General features: G+C 41.5%; 2 protein-coding genes across 2 annotated transcripts in view; one reads left to right on the top strand and one right to left on the bottom strand.

Moving 5' to 3' along the window:
• The window catches only part of BRIX1 (biogenesis of ribosomes BRX1), a 30816-nt gene that overhangs the window by 1025 nt on the left and 8669 nt on the right, over positions 1–21122 (top strand). The window contains exons 2-7 of the mRNA XM_030193021.1: positions 5897–6008; positions 13337–13380; positions 15040–15110; positions 20457–20506; positions 20799–20872; positions 20987–21037. Coding sequence (XP_030048881.1) covers positions 5897–6008; positions 13337–13380; positions 15040–15110; positions 20457–20506; positions 20799–20872; positions 20987–21037 — 402 coding nt within the window. The remainder of the gene's footprint in view (positions 1–5896; positions 6009–13336; positions 13381–15039; positions 15111–20456; positions 20507–20798; positions 20873–20986; positions 21038–21122) is intronic.
• TTC23L (tetratricopeptide repeat domain 23 like) overlaps positions 20864–21122 on the bottom strand; it is a 101171-nt gene continuing 100912 nt past the window's right edge. The window contains exon 13 of the transcript XR_003940973.1: positions 20864–20942. The gene's annotated coding sequence lies outside the window, so the exon portion shown is untranslated. The remainder of the gene's footprint in view (positions 20943–21122) is intronic.

Raw genomic sequence — 21122 nt, 5'->3', positions numbered from 1 at the left:
GAATGCACAGGGCAGTGCACTGCCATTTTGAGATTCACGGGCTTGCCGCATCTAATCCTGGGGCGCAGGCAAATGTGGGTGCTAGTCCTTCGCTAATGGCCTCTAGTGCCGGCATTTGCTTCTGGTTATCTGGGCATCAGTTTAATACATATATACACAGAATCTCTTGTGCAAACTACCATTTCCTTCATTTTTTAAAATGCTTTGGCAGTTCTTTTTTCTCCCCTGTAGTGAACCTTCTTGGTAGTATCTCCTTCCTCGTGTTTGTCAACTTCCATTTGTTAAAACGAGAGAGTGGCATATTATTGCTAGATTCACTTGAAGTCTGAACATATGATGTCTGCACACCCACCACATTTGCCTCTGAAGCTGGCAGAAGAGGCAAATGTAAATAGGCAGTTTCCTTCTGCCCGCCCAAAGGGTTCCACCTAGGTGTCAGACATTAGAAGAAGAATGAGACTGGAGAGTATTGAAGCACAGGGCCTGAGGGTGTCATTTCAATTGTGTCAGTAACTATACATCAATCAGGCTAAACAAAAATCTGTTCTACTTGTCATGCCATATTGGAGCCATCAGGCCCAGAATAGAAGTTTTGTACAGATTATCAATAAAATTTAATGAATGGATAAATACATTTGCCCTACCCTAAGGATAGTCATTTGGTTTGGTGATGGATTTTGGTATCGTTTTATCTTGTACACTGTTGGGTCATGTTACGTAGCAACATAGTAAGTGACGGCAGATAAAGACCTTAATGGTCCATCTAGTCTGCCAAACAGTCACATTCATTATCGATTCAAGATTAAATCAACAATGAACGTGATGTTATATACTTGATCATGATCTTTCTTTGGCGTTTCTGGGACATAGACCGAAGAAGTCCATCTGCGCAGCTCTATCCTTATGTTCCAACTACTAGAGTTGCCGTCAAAGCCCACTTCAGCCTATCCAAATCTGTGTTGTCATTTGTGGGACACAGACCCTAAAAGTCTATTCGGCACTATCCTCACGTACCAAATTACTGGAGTTTCTGTCGAAGTTCTCGTCAGCCCATCATACTACCAAATTGCTTTATGCAGGACTTGGACTGTATAAGCCAGCCCAGTTCCGCCCTTAGTTGATACAGCCAGAGTTGCCATCTAAGCACCACTTGACATGCAAACACAGTTTTGTTTATACTATTAATTTTTTAATTAGAGAGCCTTTGTGTTTATACTTGTGGTTTACAGTGTGTTTTTAGGAGGTTATGGTGGTCATTCTAGAAGGGCAGTTCTTGTTTGATATCTATAAACTGGCACTTAAATGTAAGTTCCCATTTTATAAAGCTGGAATATGCACATTAGAAACCCAAGTACATGCAAATGGGATTGGTAGCATGACATGTTGCCACTATTTGGGTTTCTGCCAGGTACTTGTGACCTGGATTGGCCACCGTTGGAAACAGGATATGGGCTGGATGAACTATTGGTCTGACTCAGTATGGCTATTTTTATGTTCTTATGTAAAGGGGGCGTGGTGTGGGAGTTTTTTGTGTGGGACTAGAGCATTCCTAGAAAATATGTTTATTCCCCATTTTAGAAGGTTAATATTTGGAATTTGGAATCCAGCATTAACCAGACTCCACATTGGGGTCCTTCTATAAAGGTGTGCTAGCGTTTTTAGTACACGCTAAAAATAAACATGCACTAAATGTTAGCGACACCCATATATTTCTATGGGCGAATCTAGTGTTTAGCGCACACTAATTGTTAGCGTACACTAAAAATGCTAGTACACCTTTGTAAAAGGACCCCATTGGGTTCCCCCCCCCTTTTTTTTTAGTGTTTTTGGATTTTCCACAACTTTAACTTGTGAGTTGGGGGTTCAAAGAAATCATTACAATTTATAGAGTAATATAATGTACTATGGATAGACATATATAACTGTATCGGTAGTAGCAAAGAATTCGAGGATCGGTTCCCCTCATTTAGAAAGGAATGAGTGTTCTCAAGGTTGGAAAAGGTATTTAGAAAACTTGGCCACCATAAGAATATAGGCTGTGCAATGCTGGGTCAGACCAAAGGTCCATCGAACCAAGCAGGGAAAGGAGGGAATTTGGGATTTAGTTCCTGTCTTATTCAGTTGTAGCTCAAGGTGATTTACGTTCAGGTACACTAGATATTTCTCTATCCCTGGAGTGCTTACAATATAAGGGGGTCTTTTACTAAGCTGCTCTAGCATTTTTAGCTCACGGTAGAAATGAGTTGGTGGTAAATGCCGAGATGCCCGTTATATTCCTTTGGGCATCTCAGCATTTACCACCAGCTGATTTCTAGACCGTGAGCTAAAAATGCTACCGGAGCTTAGTAAAAGACACCCTAAGTTTGTAACTGAGGAACTGAGTTCGACTCCCACTTTAGGCACAGGCAGCTCCTTATGACTCTGGGCAAGTCACTTAACCCTCCATTGCCCCATGTAAGCCGCATTGAGCCTGCCATGAGTGGGAAAGCGCAGGGTACAAAAGTAACAAAAATAAAATTTTAGGAGCTGGGACAATACATTTTTTGTTTATTGTTTTCTTTGTTTTGTTGTTACTTTATTCTTTTTCTGCTTTTGTCTCATTTTATGACTCTGTGGAATAGAAATGATTTTAAATGAAATAAAATATTTTTAGATTTCTGTTTGCTTATTTTGGGGCACTTTTACTAAAACTTAGCACCCACTAAGGGACCCTTTTGCAAAGTGGCGGTAGCAATACCACCGCATCACTGCACGCCAAATTGGCCCTACTACTGGCTCGCTTCTGGTGCATGGCGATTATGGTGCAGGAAAATAGTTGTATATTTTCTAGCACAGGGGGCATGCCCGGCGGTAATCGGTCAGCGCCACACGCTGCCCAGTTACTCCCAGAGCCCCTACTGCTTCCTAAGTAGGAGGCAGTAAGGGCTTCCACAGGAAATGGCTGCGTGCCAATGCCTTGGCTTAGCGCACAGCCGTTTCCTTCCAGAAAAAAGCCCCTTTTCTGGCAGTGATAAAATGGGGCTCAGCGCAAGGCAAACTCGCACGCCAGTGCCACCACAGGGCCCCTTTTACTGCAGTTTGGTAAAAGGACCCCTAAATGCTGCACATCCTATTTTATACCTATGGGCCAAATGGCACTTATCATATCCTATAATGTCCATTAGCGCATGCTAAGCTTTAGTGAAGGGACCGCTTTGTTTTCTTTAATTTTTGCTTCATTACTACTTTTGGATTTCTTTTACCATTTTTTTGGCTGTGTTTTTGTGTTTTGTTTTGTTTTTTTGTTCACTCCTTTTCTAGTCTCTCATGACCTGGATGGGGAGTAGTGCCAGGCCACAGCCACTGCTCTGAGCTTGGGGCCTATCACATTCAGTGGCAGCTCTTTTTCTGCTTAGACCCTGCTCTCATGCAGCCTGGACCATTGTTGTTGCTCATTCGCAGCCAGGCTGCTCTCTTTCAGCTGAACTCACTGCAGATATCAACTTTTGTCTTCCACATCAGGCTTGTGACAGGTGCTGGGTGCTAACTTTTAAGCACCCAAATGACTTGGCACTTTGGAAATTTCCAGCCCTGAGTATCTGTTTTTAGGGTCCTAGTGCCCTTATATTATCACATATTATAGTAAGATCTTTGTCAGAGGGTCTTGTAATGTCGGCATTGCATTTTCAGTCAATAGCTGAAATCACAGTATAATGTCTATAAAATATTACTATGTATTCTACTGAAGGCCTGGTTTCTGGAGCATCAGCTACTATAGAAGTCACGAGACAGGATTAAGACAAAGGCAGGCTAGGGACATGCCTAAGGTCCAAATGCTTAGGAGGGTTTCTTTCAGGTGTGTAATTCCGTGACTTCCAAGGCAGCAGGAGTCCATAAGCAGCACTCCTCACCTGCTACGTTATCCTCTGCAGTCAGAACCACACAGGGAAGTTTTCAAATGTGTCTATACTGCTCCAGGAAGTTATAAAATGCTTTCTTGCCTAGGGGCCAGCAGAAGGTTAGTCCTGTTTTAGCTGCATACCTTAATGTTACCAGAGAGATGTTCTCTGATGAACTGGCACCTTAACCAAAGATTCATAAATGGAAGACAATCAAAAATGTTATATTAATTTATCACTGTAAACAAGCCCCTGATTTACCACATTACTCCATATGCTTTGGTTATGGCTTTTTGTTTTGCAGATTTTTTTTCTTCCCTCCACCCCAAGATTTGCAGTATTCGTTTTCCATTTCTGTCCTCAGTTTTATCCGTAGACATGCTGCATCTGTTAGTCAGCATTCTGTTTACCATAGTGCATTAGGAAAAGGAAGTTCAAAGCCAAGATTAGAGATTCAAAAGTTCATTCAGGACATAGTTGCAAAATGCACTTGTTGGTGATAATAGTATGTAAAAGTATGTAGTTACGGTACCTTAATAATAATGTTGCACTATTCGTGGGGGTTGGGGAGAGAAAGTGGTAGAAGCTCCAGTGCGCAGCCCTCTCTCCTCCATCTCCCCCCAACCACACACACTTCACTTAGTGAAGTCTTCTCTCCTTCTGCAGCCCAGTCACTTTCTCCTTCTGCATCTCCACTCCCCAGGCTAAGCTGCTTCGGTCCCCTTCCTCCCAGTTCCCATACAGTCTTGCCAGCCCAGATAATACTCATCTGAGCTAAGCAGGCAAGTGGATTATCAAAACCATAGCCAGGAGTCCCCTGAAGTTTTTATCCAAGAATTGAGTAATTTGGCAAATTTGATTCAAATGATGCAGGGCCTCCTCCAAAAGACATGAGACTTAGAATATAAGAGGTGCCCTCCTGGCCCAGACCAATAGTCCATAAAGCCCAGAATCCTGTTTCCAACAGTGACCTATCAGGTTACAAGTACCTGGCAGGATGCTAAAAAATAGCAAGAGAGCAAGAGTCTGTGCTGCTGACACCAGGGATAGGCAGTAGCTTTCCCTAGATCTACTTTGGTAACGGTTTATAGACTTTTCTTCCAGCAACTTGCCCAGTACTTTTTTTTTTAAACACAGTTATGTAAATGCTTTTTACCAAATCTTCCAGCATTGTATTCAGAGCTTTATTATGCATTCAATGGAAAAATATTTTCTTCAATATGTTTTTAATGTATTACAAAGTAACTTCGTGGTGTGTTCTTTAGTCTTTGCACTTTTTGAAAGCATAAACAATGGATTTGAGTTTATCTGTTTCACTCATTATTTTATAGACTTCTGTCATATCTCCTCTCAGCTGCCTCCTCTCTAAACTGAACAGCCCTAAATTCTCTTTAGTCTTTATTCATATGAGAGTTACTCCATCCCCTTAATTGTTTTGGTTGCCCTTCTCTGTACGTTTCCTAATTACACTATACAGGCTTATTTTCAAAGCACTTTGGGAGGCTAAGTTCCATAGGTTTCTATGGAACTTTGGGAGGCTAAGTGCTTTGAAAATATGCCTCTATATCTTCTTTTTTTTTTTTTTTAGTTGTAGTGACCAGAATTGCACACTGTACTCAAGGTGTGGTCTTGCCATAGAGTGATTCAAAGGCATTGTGATATTCTTTGTTTTCTATTAATTCGTAATAATTCCTGTTTGCACTGCCACACACTGAGTAGAGGATTTCAGTGAATTGGCCAGGATGTGCCTAGATCCTTTTTCTGGGTGACAGTTCCTAATATGGAACCTCACATTGTGTAATAATAACTTGTGTTATACACTTTTCCTCCTCCATATAATTCTGTTGTTGAGGTACGAGGTCTCTCTTGGAGCCCGCTTCTGTAAGTGTTCACCGTAAGTGAAACACACCAGAATAGGCAAGGATCAGTAATGGTGTTTGGAAATTACATCTTAAACTAGTGACCCTGTCAGTCTCCAGCATGTAATAATGGGTTCTCCTATGAATCTGTTCCTTCAGGGGAAGTGGAAGAACAAGGAGAGGGTACTTGTGTTTTCCTCCAGAGGAATCAATTTTCGGACAAGACATTTAATGCACGACTTGAGAACACTGATGCCACACTCTAAAGCAGGTGAGCTGCCATCATGTCGAGCAGAGCTGAAGCATACTTTTGTCATTTAGAAATGTATTACTATTTACTGCTTGTTATTTGATTTTAGTAAGTGCTAAATATTAGAACATAAAAAAGCCGTGGTGAGTCAGACCAAGGCCCATTGAGCCAGCATCATCTCTTGACAGTGGCAAGTCCAGGTTACAAGTAACTGTCTGATCTGTTTCTCATAGCTCAGTTTTCCAAAATCCACCTGACTAATAAGGACTTTTCCTCCAGGAACTTGTCCAAATCTCGCTGAATCCTTTTATGTTAGTTGCCTTGATAATATCCTTTGGCAACAGTTTCACAGCTTAATTGTACATTATCCCCTGGATTCTATATAGCGCAACTAAGTTGCACACGCAAATCCAGTCATATTCTGGATTTGCGCACGCAACGTAATTACTTAAGCCAATCAGCTTTGATAATTGCCACTTAATTATTGACACTAATTGACATTAATTAGAATTTACACGCAGAACTGTCAATGTGTATTGTACAATATGATGCATGTAAATTCTAAGTCCCAAAAAACATACAGGCAAGCGGTCTGCAAGATCCAAAATAGCAGAAAAGGAAAGCAGATCCACATGGTAGAATAAAACTAAATTTATTCATCGCAGATATATAAAATCAGCATATAATTTTCCTCTAACAACCAAAATTGACCACGTTTCACCTCTTAAGATCTTTGTCAGGGACTTAACATGAAACCTGCAGGAACAGTTCAATGTTTTTCACTGTCTGGTTAGTGCAGTGCAGCACAAAGAATAAGGCTGACAAGCAGTGAGCTGTCTTTTCCAAGCAGCTGCATCCTAGCATACAGGCTGTTCACAAATGCAAATTACTCAGTGCATTTACATGTTATTGAAGACTGCAGTGAATACAGAAATAGGCTCACTTATCCTCCCAGGAGGAAAGCCCTGATGGTGCTTTCTAAGCAGTAGACAACTCGTAGTGTTCTTGACACAGTGCAAGCATTAGAAGAGCACTGGCAGTAAATATCAAGTCTGAGATGGTACCCAGCTTGATCCTGGCTTAAAACTGAATTCTATTACCTGACTTCCTACTATTCCAGAACCTCTGGGATTGTAAGCTCCATTGAGCAGGGACCGTCCTTCCTTGTTAGTTTGTACAGCGCTGCGTAACCCTAGTAGCGCTCTAGAAATGTTAATTAGTAGTAGTAGTAGTAGTAGTTGTTGTGTCCATCAACCAGCAGGTGGAGATAGAGATCTAAAAACTGAGCTGAGACATATTTCTCTTGGCATCTAGTCCAGCCTCTTAGGATTTTCTATCTCCAGCAGGTGGATGGACACACTTTTCAACCTCTGGTTCTGAGTGATTTGCTCCTGGACCAGTTGGTCAGCAGTATGGGCCTCAGTGGATGTGGGGCTGAGAGTGGGAAGGGCCATGGCTCGCCTTTACCTGTTTGGTTCCGGAGGAGAAAGAGAAAGTTCAACTTCCTGGGGTGGACTTCCTTGATACAGCAGTGACCAAGAGGACCACCTTGCTGTTGGAAGGGGGCATTGCTCTATTTGGCCTACAGGATAGGAAGCTAGAAGGCTCACTGAAACAAGCCTTTGAAGTGGCTTCTTTGGGTCTTCAGGCGTCAGTGTGCAGCTAGTTCATGGCAAGAGCATGCTTGAAGTGGCATCAGCAGTCTGCAACAGGTCCCATAACGCCCACCTGGAAGCAGGGTTGACCTACTTGGTGGATGCTATTCATGACATGTTACAGGTTATAACCCGTAGTATGTCTTTGGAGGTCACAGAATGTTGGCAGCTCTGGGTGCGGTATTGGGCAGTGGATGCAGAGTCAAAGTCACGTCTTGTGAAATTGCCATTTCGGGGCAAGTGACTATTTGGAGAAGTTCTCAGTAACTTGGTGAAAGAACTGGGGGAAACTAAGCCACTACGGTTGCCCGAGAAGCCAAAAACCTCTGGTTGTCCATGTTTCAGGTGGCTGTTGACTTTGAGACATCAGATGGTACCGGCCTGGTCGTTAGCAATATGGTCAGAATTCCCACTTTCAGACAACCAGTTTTCCTGTTGTGTGGACAGGAAGTCCTCAGTAGCTAGGGTGCCCAGTGCTTCCCAAGCTTCGCAGTGATGCGAGGCTAGTCCTCTGACGAAAGGATGTCTTCAAGTGTTTTGGGAGGAGTGGGCCAAAATCGCAATAGCACAGTGGGTTCTGGATATCCTTACAGAAGGTTACAAGTTGGAATTCTCCTGCCTGGTTGCTCCTCTCTTCTTGCAGTCTTCTTGTTGGGAGGGAACCAAGGCGATCGATTTTCAGGCCACCATAGATTCTTGCTGGTGCTCCAAGCCATTGTTCCAGTTCCCCAGGCCAAATGGGCGAGGCAGATACTCCATCTACTTCATTGTCCCAAGGAAGGGAAGGCACCTTTCGTCCAACCTTAGATCTCAAAGGTCTAAACCGCCATCTCAGTGCATCCCACTTTCACATGGAAACACTAAAAGCAGTCATAGCCTCGGAGTTGGTTCAGAGGGCGGCTATTAAAATGTTCAGTGGTCTTCATCATGAAGCGTATAGGGACAGACTTGAAGATCTTAATATGAAGAAAGGTGGGAGAGGGGAAATATGATAAAGATGTTAAAATACCTATGCAGGATAAATGCACAGGCAGCAAGTCTCTTTCAATTGAAAGGAAGCTCTGGAACGAGGAGGCATAGGATGAAAGTGGATAGACTCAGAAGTAACCTGAGAATACTACTTCATGGAAAGGGTGGTGAATTTGTGGAATGGCCTTCTGGTGGAAATGGTAGAGGCAAAAGTAGTATCTGAATTCAGGAGAGCTTGGAACAAGTACATAGGATCTCTAAGGGAGTGATAGGGAGAATAGATGGCATGGATTGACCATATGGTTTTTATCTGCCTACAGTTTTCTATGTTTCAAGCAGGAGAATTTCTCACCGCCCTTGATCTCAAGGAAGCTTACTTGCATATACCCATATAGCCGCTGAATCTAAGGTTAAGAGCATAATTGGGTCAGACCAGTGGTCCATTTATCCCAGTATCCTGCTTCCAACAGTGGCCAGTCCAGGCCACATGTACCTGGCAGAAACCCAAATAGTAGCAATATTCCATGCTACCAATCCCAGGGCAAGCAGTGACTTCCCCCATATCCATCACAATAGCAGACTAAGGACTTTTCCTCCAGGAACTTGTCCATATCTTTTTTTTTTTTTAAACCCAGATAAGCTACATCTTGCAATACTGGGCTGTCAGATCAGGGCTTTGCCCTTTAGTCTTGCCAAGGCACCAAACACGTTTACCAAGGTTATGGTGGTGGTGGCGGTCTTTCTTCGGGACCAGGGAATCAAGAGTTCATCTGTATCTCAATGACTGGCTTCTTTGTGCGTCGTGCTATTAGGATAGTGTGGCAGCAATAGACAGTTCTCTGTCTTCTTCAGTTGTTGGGTGATCAATTTTGAGAAGAGCAGACTAACTCTATCGCAGACACTGGAGTATCAGAGCATTTCATTTGACATATCAAGAAAGGATCTTCCTCACAGAATGCAGGAGGTCAAAGCTGGTTCACCAGATTCATTGTCTTCTCAGTCATGGCAGGATCAGAGTCTGGGACCATGTCCAAGTTCTGGGGTCAGTGACAGCGGTGTTGGAACTGTGCATGGGCAAGGGCTCATATGTGGCCTTCACAGGAGTCTCTTCTCTGACGCTAGTCTCTGGTGTCACAGAATTATGAATTTCATCTTCTTTGGACACTGGCTGCCCGTCGGCATATGCAGTGGTGGTTGTCACCCAGGAATTTGACAATTGACGCTTTTTTTTAATAACACAATGGGAGGTGGTGACAACGGAGGCCAGTAACTTGGGTTTGGGAGCTCATTACAAGTTCCTTCTGGCACAGGTTACACAGACAGAATAGAGTCTTAGTGGTTGATAAATCACTTAGAGCTCAGGGCAGTATGGAATGCCTTGTGCGACTTGCACCTTTTCTGTGTTTTATGTTTTCTCCAACAATGCAATGGCGGTGGCTTATATCAGCAAGCAAGGCAGGACCTGCAGCCATCTTTTCTTGGTGGAGGCGGTCTGCCTCATGAGTTGGGCTGAGAAAAATCTTCTGTGCTTGTTGGCAGCTCATATCGCTGACTTTCTCAGAAGGCGCTCCTTGGACCTCGGAGAATGGGAGCTATGCAGCCAGGGTTTTTTAGCGTAAAGTGGACTGATGGAGTTCTTGTGTTTTGGACTTGATGGCGATGAAACGGAATGCCAAAGTGCTCAAGTTCTTCAGCCATTGGAAAGAATCGGGCTCTATGGGGATTGGTGCCATATGGCAGCCCTGGTCGGAGAAACATCTACTATATGTGTTCCCTCCTTGGCCCATGGCATTGGTGTTGAAAAGGATTGCATTGCACCGGGTTGAATAATTCTTGTAGCCCTGTATTGGCCATAGTATTGGGACCTAATTCGACTGCTGGACGGGTATCTTCTCCATATTCCGCAGGTATTCGGCCTACTGAAGCAAGGTCCAGTGCTCATAGAGGAGATCCGTGCCCTTTTAGTCTTACAGCTTGGCCATTAGAAGGGCTTGGTTGAGACGAAAAAGTTATTCTGATTGTCATTGCTACCTTACTTCAAACTCAGAAACGCTACATCCATGGTGTATGCGAGGACGTTCTATGGGTAGTGTTCTGCGTGCAGACTTTCTTCCTTCTCTGCTCAGAACATTCACATCCTATCATTTCTCCAGACACGCCTTCAGAAAAGATTGTCATTGGGTTTTCTAAAAGTTCAGGTTGCAGCTTTGACCTGTTTCAGGGGCCAACTACAGAAGACGTCTCTTGTGACTCGCCCGAATATCGTTCGATTCTTGTGGGTCGCTTGTGGCATCCCTTTCATACGCCCTGTCCTGAGTGGAACCTTAATTTAGTCCTTCGGACTCTGCAGAAGCCTCCTTTTGAGTTACTCTGGAGTGCTTCCTTGAACGATCTTATGCAAAAGACAGCATTCTTGGGGGCTGTTGCATTGATACATAGGTTTCAGAGCTTCAGGCTCTTGTTGGGCTGCCTCCGCTTTTTGGAGGCAGGGGTCTCCCTATGCACGGTTCTCGCCTTTCTTCTGAAAATGGTATCCGCATTTCGTCTCAACCAGTCTGTGGAGCTTATGCCCTTTTGCAGAGAGGACGAAGAGGTTCAGTATTCTTCCTTGAGGCGTCTCTATGTGCATAGAGTACTCACTAGATATCTGGAAGTCATGAGTGAGTTTTGCAAATTGGACTCTGTGCTTTTTAGTAAGCAGAGACTTGGCCTCATGGCTTCTAAACCTACAATTGCTAAATGTCTGAAAGAGACTATCGTGACAGCTTTTTGCTTGCAGGGAAGCAGGCTTCTCAGGCCTTGCAGGCTGATTCTACGAGGGGTACAGTGACATCCTGGGCAGAGACTACCTTACTGCCTTCTTCGGATATTTGCAAGATGGTGACATAGTCGATGCTGCATACCTTCACCGTGCTTTACAGGGTGGACATTGCAGCTAGCTGAGAAGCCAATTTTGGGACTTTGGTCCTCAGGGCCGTGGCACCAGGATCCCACCCACTCAAGGAATTGCTTCTAAACATCCCACAAGTTCTGGAATAGTGGGAAGCTACGGGATGGAAGGAGAAACAATTTTCTTTCCATTAGTTCTTCCTACTATTCCTGAGATTTCTGAGATGTTTAGTCAGTGTGAAGTACTGGCCCAGACAACGACTGTTGCATTCTGCTTTCTCATATCTCTTGTTCTGTATAAGTTGTCCAGGGATGACAAAGGTCCACATGTTTGTTCATCTGGTTAGTGAGTGAGTTGTTTAAGGTTGTTGTTGTTGTGTTTATTCTGAGTATTATCCTTGCTGCTTGTCTGTGTAAATACTGAGGAGTTGGACTGGATGGCAAGAGTGATGTCTCACCTCAGTTTTCAGTTCTCTGTCACTACCTGCTGGTTGATGGACACAACTGTCCCTCAGGTTCTGTAATAGTGGGAAGGACTAACGGGAAGAAAATTATCAGGTAAGACCTAATTTCTCCATACCTTCTTGTCATGTTATGTGCTATGGACTAAATTCTATAAATGGCCCTGAAAGATGGGCACCGAAAAAAATAGTACTTAGCATTATTGCATAAACGGCGTTCAAAGATTGGAGACGTTTATTTACACCAGCTGAACCCTGGTGTAAATCCTTGTTCTTACAATAGGCATGGATCCTCGTTATGCTATAACAGTGCACATAAATTGCAGGCATGCCTGTGATCCTCCCATGGCCATGCCCCCTTTCTGGAGCCACAAGTAAATTAAAATTAATGGCAGTTAGCACCAGTAACTGATTGGGCCCAATTATTGGCACTAATTGGCTTGTTCAATTAAATTGCCATTTATTGAATTTGGACACACACATACACCTTTCAGTGCTGTTGCTTATTCAGAGATATGTAATTAATCATAGGTCCCAACAACAACAACAAAAAAGCTCCTTACGATTCTAAATATCCACAAACATTTAACAATAACTCCGTATTTTCAATCAAGGAAACAAGGTGTGGCTCTCACGCCTGTCTTGACGCTTGCAGTGAGGCGGGTCTTATATTTATCTTCAAAACCATAGTTGTCCAATCAAAACCAACACTGACATCGCTAGTCTGTCAAAAAAACCCAAACCCACTATTAATCACAAATCAGCTGTCTAGATACAATTAAAAGAAAAACTTTCCATGTACATTTACTGTTGAAAATAAGGAGTAATTGTTAAATGATTATGGATGTCTAGGTTTGTTAGGTTTTTTATTTTTTTTTTTATTTTGGATATCCGACAGCATTGAAAGGCTTCAGGTTCTTTCTGAGGTCCCTTAAAATATTGTATAGATTGGCTGGCTCGGTGAGCTAGCAGACCTAAATTTCTATTTTGTGTATGATTATTTAATTGCTAATTCTCTGCTGTCACATTATGCATGGCCTTATACAGGTTACATTGCGTACCATGCCTTTTTTTTTTCAACTTTTGAGAAAGAGGTTGCAATTTGTCCTAGATGACATAGTTTGTATGGGAGGTAGGAGTAGATCCTTAGTCTTCCAATGTTAAACCTGTGGGCTGTAAACTTTCCATTACCAGATTCAACTATTTCTAGATATTCTTAGTAATGCCAGTTCAAGCTTTAAATCCTGCTTTACTGAGGCTTGTCACCCATTCTCTCTGTGTGCAAAGAAGTTTCGCAAGGCCTTTAATTTCTGTAAAAAAAAAAAAAAAGTCAGTTTATTTCCCACTTACCTTTTTTTCCTACTTTTGTTTGCAGACACTAAAATGGACCGTAAGGACAAGCTATTTGTGATCAATGAGGTGATTCCCTTTACTTGTTGGGGTTACACTTGGGCTCTGTCCAAGAGAATTGCATGTTTGGTCTCCGTGAAATCTAAGTGCAAATAGATGTGTTTTGTAATAGGTGATGCTGCTTATTGTTGAGGCTCCATCTGTCTATGCATACAAGTAATTTTGTGCCAACAAAGCTATGCCTATGCAAGACCGGCCTAACTATCAGTGAAGACTAGGCAGTTATCTAGGGTGGCAGCTTCTTGGGGAGGGGGGACCAGTACAAAGCAACAAATTGCAATATTTAATAAACATATGATCTCCAGTCATGCATTTTGATGAGATTGTTGTGGAATAATTGACTGTCGAGTTTAATTCAACTGTATGTTCTTCTTATGACTTTGTAATTTCTTTATATTGTTACTATGTAAGCCACATGTGTGGAAAAGCGCGGGGTACAAATGTAATAAATAAAAATTGTCAACATCTGGGGAATGGGGTGGACCACAGGCCTGAACCTTAATTAAAGGGGTGCAAGGCTAAAGTTTCTCCTTGGGTGACCACTGCCTTTAACCCAGCCCTGTAACTGTGGAGATTTAAGTTACATGAGGGAAGGAACTGGTGGCTGATGTTAAAGAGCCAGCAGAATGTCCCACTTGCCATCAGTTAATGAAGCCACTGATGGACATCTGATGCCTTTTTCCTCTTTTTTAAAATTCTTTCCTTTTTTTTTTTTTTTTTTTTAAGAGTATTATGTCACAGTGTTCTTTGTTCCCTTTGGGTATACATACACCAGTTAAGGAAGCAGCAGGACTAAGGGGCATCCTGGTGAGAGGGAGAAAGGAAAATATAAAAGCATGGGTTAGATGTGAGAGGGAAGGGGAAAGTGCAGGACTTCAGGAGAGAAAGGAACAAAAGGGAAGAAAACAAGAGGGGTTAAGTCTGACACACACACACACACACACACACTCACTTTGTAACCCCACACATTCGCTCACTGTGTTCCCTTTTCCTATTGACTCAGTCACTCAAGGATCTATATCTCCTTAATCCTCCATTCACTCAGTTTCTGAGCTCTGCTGTGAGTTTTCATCCATCTATTAATTTACTCAGCCCTTCTGACATTCATAATACTCCCAAGCACTCAGTTCCTCTGCCAGTTCTGTTTGGTCACATGCACACACTGCCCCTAGCCGTGCACACTCTCCACAAAACATGCCTTTGTGCCATGGTTAAGAGTATGCACGCTTCAACTTGTTTATTTTGATAAAATTAAGCTCCTGATCTGCTGCTGGAGTTTCAGCCCGCATTGAACTGTTATTGTTTTTTCAGGAATTAATAGCTTTAAAAGGTTATCAATAGAAATCAAACAAAATAAAACATGGAAAAGAAAATAAGATGATACCTTTTTTATTGGACATAACTTAATACATTTCTTGATTAGCTTTCGAAGGTTGCCCTTCTTCGTCAGATCGGAAAATCACTTTAAGAGTGGACTAACACGGCTACCACACCTCTCTAGCTTTAAAAGAAAATTGGGCTTAGTAGAATTTCTCTGTGACATTAGAATCAAATATAAACTATTAGATTCCTTTAATCAGTTTGATGCAATTAATAGTCCTCCCAGAATGTCTACGAGGGTCATGACACCTTGATTTTAGTTCTCTTATTCTGTCCTTTTCTGTCTAGGTTTGTGAGATTAAAAACTGCAACAAATGTATTTATTTTGAAGCCAAGAAAAAGCAGGATCTTTATATGTGGTGAGTACACACGTGTGGTTTTGGGGTGATGAAGTATGTCATATTGAACCTTTATTATTGGTTCTCTATGTATACCTCTGTAACTTGTCCTATTATTTGCAGCTAAGAGTATATCCAACTCAGTGATAAGGCAAACTAAATTCAGCAGTGCTTAAATACTTTAAGTTCTTGGTTTTCGTTTTCAGAATGATCCCAAGGGATGGCCCCAGACTATACATACATTCTTATAGACCTTCTATTAAGGAACTCTTTGTTGGGAACATGGAACTTTCTCCAGCTTCACTTCTACAGTTACAAGGGCTTAGTATATAAATCCATTTATGCTGCAGGATTCCCCTACCTTGCTGCTAAGTCATGGAATCAATTACCAGTTGAATTAAGGAAAATAAACTGACTACCTACATTTTCACAAAATGGTTAAATCTTATTTTTTTCAAGGAATTTTTATCAGACGAAGGTCAATTATCTAGTGTAGGCAATAATGAATATACTTAGACATACCACTTATATACTTACAAATTGAAGTATGTTAGAAATGTACAGGATTATCTTATGTAGTTAAGGGAGATATTATATTCATTTTGTACTAGAGGACCTTAATATACAACTGTTTCATTTTGTGAGCCACATTGAACTGAATTTGTTCAGATAGTGTGATATATAAGAACCCATAAAGTAAAGTGAATCAGTTCAGACCAGTGGTTCTCAACCCAGTCCTGAGGACACGCCTAGACGGTCAGACTTCCAGGATACCCAAAGTGGATATGCATGAGAGAGGTTTGTATGCTTATTTATTGTGGATATCCTGGGGTAGACCTGACTGTTACATAGCAAAGAGAGAATTTTTTTAACCTCTATGTGAAACTCTGACTTTTAGCCACATTCCACTGTTGTCCATGAGCCTATGGGGCATGAAATTAATGCATTGATACCAGGATGCTTAAGGTCAGAGAGCACCATTAATTTCCTTAATGAGACCTTCTCTACAACCAGTCTGTCAGCTAACAGCAATTTTTGACCCTATAATCAGATTCGAGCAGGAATTCTCAACCCAGTCCTTGAATACATCCAGCTAGACTTCACTATCTTCACAATTTTGGAAGTCAATATTTTGGTATGATATTTTAAATGGTTTTTAATGTTAGTTTAAACTGGGCTATCTGAGGCAAACGATTGATGGCAGTTTGAGAGCTTGGATCTGAAATAGCTTTGCGCTATAGGAGATCCTACAGCTGATTATATGTTTAAAGTCTGATGCCTCACAGCTGAAATTGGGGGTTTAATAATGAATAGGGTGATGCTGTTCTCATTCACAGCAAGAACAGGTTTATCGTTACCTCTGCTGCATTCCACTGTACTGGTCCATGGTGCGACCGCACCTAGAGTATTGTGTTCAATTCTGGTCGCCGCACCTCAAAAAAGATATAGTGGAATTAGAAAAGGTGCAGAGAAGGGCGACGAAGATGATTAAGGGGATGGGACGACTTTCCTATGAGGGAAGGCTAAAGCGGCTGGGGCTCTTCAGCTTGGAGAAAAGGCGGCTGAGGGGTGATATGATAGAGGTATATAAAATAATGAGTGGAGTGGAACAGATAGATGTGGAGCGTCTGTTTACGCTTTCCAAAAATACTAGGACAAGGGGGCATGAGATGACAAGAGAAAAATTTTCTTTACTCAGCGCATAATTCGACTCTGGAATTCGTTGCTGGAAAATGTGGTTAAGGCGGTTAGCTTAGCAGAGTTTAAGAAAGGTTTGAACAGCTTCCTGAAGGAAAAGGCCATAGAATGTTATTAAATGGACGTAGGGAAAAATCCACTATTCCTGGGACAAGCAGTACAAAATGCTTTGCTCCGTGGATCTTGTCGGGTGATTGTGACCTGGATGGGCCACTGTTGGAGACAGAGTGCTGGGCTAGATGGACCTTTGGTCTGTCCCAGTGTGGCGATGCTTATGTCTTAAAGCTATGCAGCAAGATCTTCCTGGCAGCTGGTCTGCAGAGGACAGAGCTAGAGTTTTCCCATTGGACTCCACACTCTGTGTTTATTTTATTCTGTGATTGACAAAATGCTATGGTGTGAATATTTCCAGGTTGGCGGCCAATTGTGTGGTTCAGAAAATTTGTAGAGTAGGGGGCCTGGCCTTCATTGGAATAGTAATGAAATGTTCAGTTGTGTTGAATTCTTCACCACAAATGCAGATACGTGAAATATATAGTTGGTTTAAAGTTATATTTAACTTCCTATATGTGGTTGGCATGATGGCAGATTGCCAACCAGCATTTAATAGTGAATGATAGCCTGCACAGGGTGATGGGTGCAGCTCTGGATGCCTTTTTGGGCAGACTGGATGGATTGTACAGGTCTTTATCTGCCATCATTTACTGTTATACTGAATATTTCTTTGACTGTAAAGTGTATGGCTGTACCATTGGATGAGTCATCACAGAAAGTCTTGCTATATGCCATAATTGCATCACGATTAGATTATTGTAATATCATGTATTTAGGTCTTCCACACTACCTTCTTAGACACCTTCAAACAGTGCAGAATACTACTATAAGGATGATCTCATATGCCAAGTTCTTTTTTGATGAAATATCATTGGTTGCCAACACTATTCCATATACAATTTAAACTTCTTGTCATAGGACCTCTTTTACAAAGCCGTGCTACCGATTCTTGGTGCGGCAAATGAGAGGAAGCCCATTCAATTCCTATGAGCTTCCTCTCATTTGCCGCACCGAGAATTGATAGCGCAGCTTTGTAAAAGAATCCCTTAGTGCATAGAGCACTTTATAATGAGATACCAGGCTATTTGGCCTCTTCTGTCTCATCATCATTCCCCCTCAGGAATATTAAGATCATTGCATGATGATCATTTATATATTCCTACCCCTTGGACTCTACATAATACTCTGCTTTCTTTTGTGTGGCCCTCCTCCTTTGGAATACCTTCCCTGTAGCTCTTCATACCGAACCATCCTTTCTTAAATTTAAGCCTGTACTCAAAACTCATTTATTTCAGCAGGCTTTTCAGCCTCAGTAGTCACAGATGTTCTGGGCCCTCAGGGTGAATGACTGTAGTCTACCATTATTTTTCCTCTTTATCTTCCCTTTTCTGTTTTTTAATTTTAATTGTAATATTAATTTATAGATTTTTATGTATGCTTACAAGAGGCGGTATATTAAATAAACATAAGCCACTGAGGTGGTTCAGTTTCAAGGAGGAGGACAGTGGAAAATTCTCTGCAAGGCGACATTCCTGGGCAGGAAAGCAGTACTCAAGGTCTGGACCACATATGAATCCCCATCCTTTTGGTGCTGGCAGAACTCGTTACAGCAACATATGATATGGGAACGTAGAATGTTGGGCGCTTCACCTAGATGCTGTCAATTTGGGAACCATATATATTTTCCTTGTCTCCTAAGGCATGTAGTTTCATCTTAAACCGCCTGTAGAGTGCTTTGCACAGAGGATCACGACTTCAGTGCTTTCCCAGGACTGTATAGATTTTTTTTTCCACTCCATTTATATTACCTGTTACTTGACAGTGGTCAACCATGGGGGGATGACCATAAGAGTCCAGACAGTTCTCACACGAACTTAGTGATATTCTAGGGGTTATAATGTCCAGATTTTTTTTGTGTGTGTGAATTGGATGGTGCAAATTGTATCTTGTTTGTTTTTAATCCCCTTAGTATTGTATGGTTTACATATGTACCACTAGGAGTGGCCTAGTGGTTAGGGTGGTGGACTTTGGTCCTGGGGAACTGAGGACCTGAGTTCGATTCCCACTTCAGGCACAGGCAGCTCCTTGTGACTCTGGGCAAGTCACCTAACCCTCCATTGCCCCAGGTACAAATAAGTACCTGTATACAATATGTAAGCCGCATTGAGCCTGGCATGAGTGGGAAAGCGGGGGGTACAAATGTAACAACAACAAAAAACAAACTGTTATACTGTATACTGCCAACACTCAGTTTTCGTATTGATTAAGTTGTAGGGTAGGGGTGGGGGCTGGAGTTGGGGGAGTTAAAAATTGTCAAAAGTTTGACAGTTTTTAGCTTTGGTCTTTATTGTGGAGGTATTGCATTTGAATCTCTGTACACCTCTATAACTGGATGTGTTATTTTGACGTGTCATCAATAAAAATGTTTGAAAACCTAAATATACATAAGTTGTAAACCATTATGAATAGGGAGTAATGGAAATAGATGGAAAGCTATATATGTCATTTATTGGTTAATGCAATGTATTTATAACCTGCCCATCTTTACAGTTCTGAGTGGGTTACAGTAGTAATAAGTCATAAAGGGAAATGGGACTTGATATACCGCCTTTCTGAGGTTTTTGCAACTACATTCAAAGCGGTTTACATATATTCAGGTACTTATTTTGTACCAGGTGCAATGGAGGGTTAAGCCCAGTATTCTCTTTCCAACAGTGGCCAGTCCAGTTCACAAGTACCCGGCAGGATCCCAAATAGTAGCAAAATTTCAATGCTATCAACCCCAGGGATAAGTAGTGACCATGGTTTATGGTCTTTTCTTCCAGGAATTTGTCTAAACCTTTTAAAACCCTGCTACACTAACTGCTTTTAGCACATCCTCTGGCAATGAGTTCCAGAGCTTTATTGCCTACTAAATGAAAACATATTTTCTCTTATTTGTTTTAAATGCACTGCTTTGTAACTTCATGCATTCTCCCTAATCTTTGTATTTTTTGAAAGAGCAAACCATCTATTCACATTTACCAGTTCCACTTCACTTAAGATTTTATAGACTTCTATCATATCGCCTGTCAGCCATCTGTTCTTCAAGCTGAAGAGCCCTAAACCTCTTTAGCCTTTCCACATATGAGAGTTGTTTTCATTCCCTTTATCATTTTGGTCACACTTCTCTGTCCCTTTTTCTAATTCCAGGATATCTTTTTGAGATTCATCAATCAGAATTGTATGCAATACTCAAGGTTCAGTTGAATCATGGAGGGATACAGATATACGATATTCTTGGTTTTATTGTCTAAAGCTTTCAAATCCCTTTCTAGTCTGTATTCTAATAAAGTAATTTAATCCACCTTTTTGGCCCTTATTGAAAACATATGTGCATGCATAGAAATGTTATAAGCAAAAGTAATCAGAGAGACATTTGGAAGTGCCTGCTGACTACATTGTAATGTTCATATTGGATACTAATCAGACAACCTAGAAGATAGATCAGCCAAGGGAAATAAAACTAGCATTTTTAATAGTAAACATACAGTGCCCTTGGACATTTTCACAGTATTCTACATAGAACATTTTTCTTAACCACAACTAAATTTTATACTCCTCTTTCTGTTACAGGCTTGCGAATTGTCCCCAAGGCCCGTCAGCTAAGTTCCTAGTGCAGAATAGTAAGTTGAAGCTGGCTTTGAACTGTTCTCTTTTGTTTTGAAATGTTTTATTTATAAATTTCAAATTTAACATATTACCAAAATGCTCCGTGATATACAAGAAAAATAGCAATAATCAGAGGAAATATTATCAATTACAAAAAAAGAGTACCAAATTTTATCCACCAATGAACTGTTCACTTTTCTACATGAATACAAAATATGTCTCAAGATTAGCAAGTCCTTAAAATGTAAGACGCTTGTTACTAAATTCTTGACATTCAAGTTACTCCTGCTTTTCAATTGTTTGTAGTTCACACATTGGCTGAGCTGAAAATGACAGGAAACTGTCTGAGAGGATCCAGGCCTCTTCTCTCCTTTGATTCGGTAAGCTCAGGACTCCAGCCTCTGAATTTTGACTCTTTGGGTGCCGTTAAGCTGCCTTTAAATATAGAAGCTGCAGAATGCATACATTTTTATTCTTTTTCTTTTCCCCCACAGACCTTTGATGAACAGCCACATTATGCTTTGCTGAAAGAACTCTTTATACAGGTTAGTATTTTGCAAAATCAGCGAGTTTTATTTCTATACAGGAACCAGAAAGGAAATAAATGCATACAAAGGAACACAGAAGGTA

Source organism: Microcaecilia unicolor, chromosome 2 (genome assembly GCF_901765095.1).
Source record: "Microcaecilia unicolor chromosome 2, aMicUni1.1, whole genome shotgun sequence".
NCBI lineage: Eukaryota > Metazoa > Chordata > Amphibia > Gymnophiona > Siphonopidae > Microcaecilia > Microcaecilia unicolor.
The sequence above is the reverse complement of the archived record's forward strand: the minus strand, read 5'-3'. Positions and strand labels throughout refer to the sequence as shown.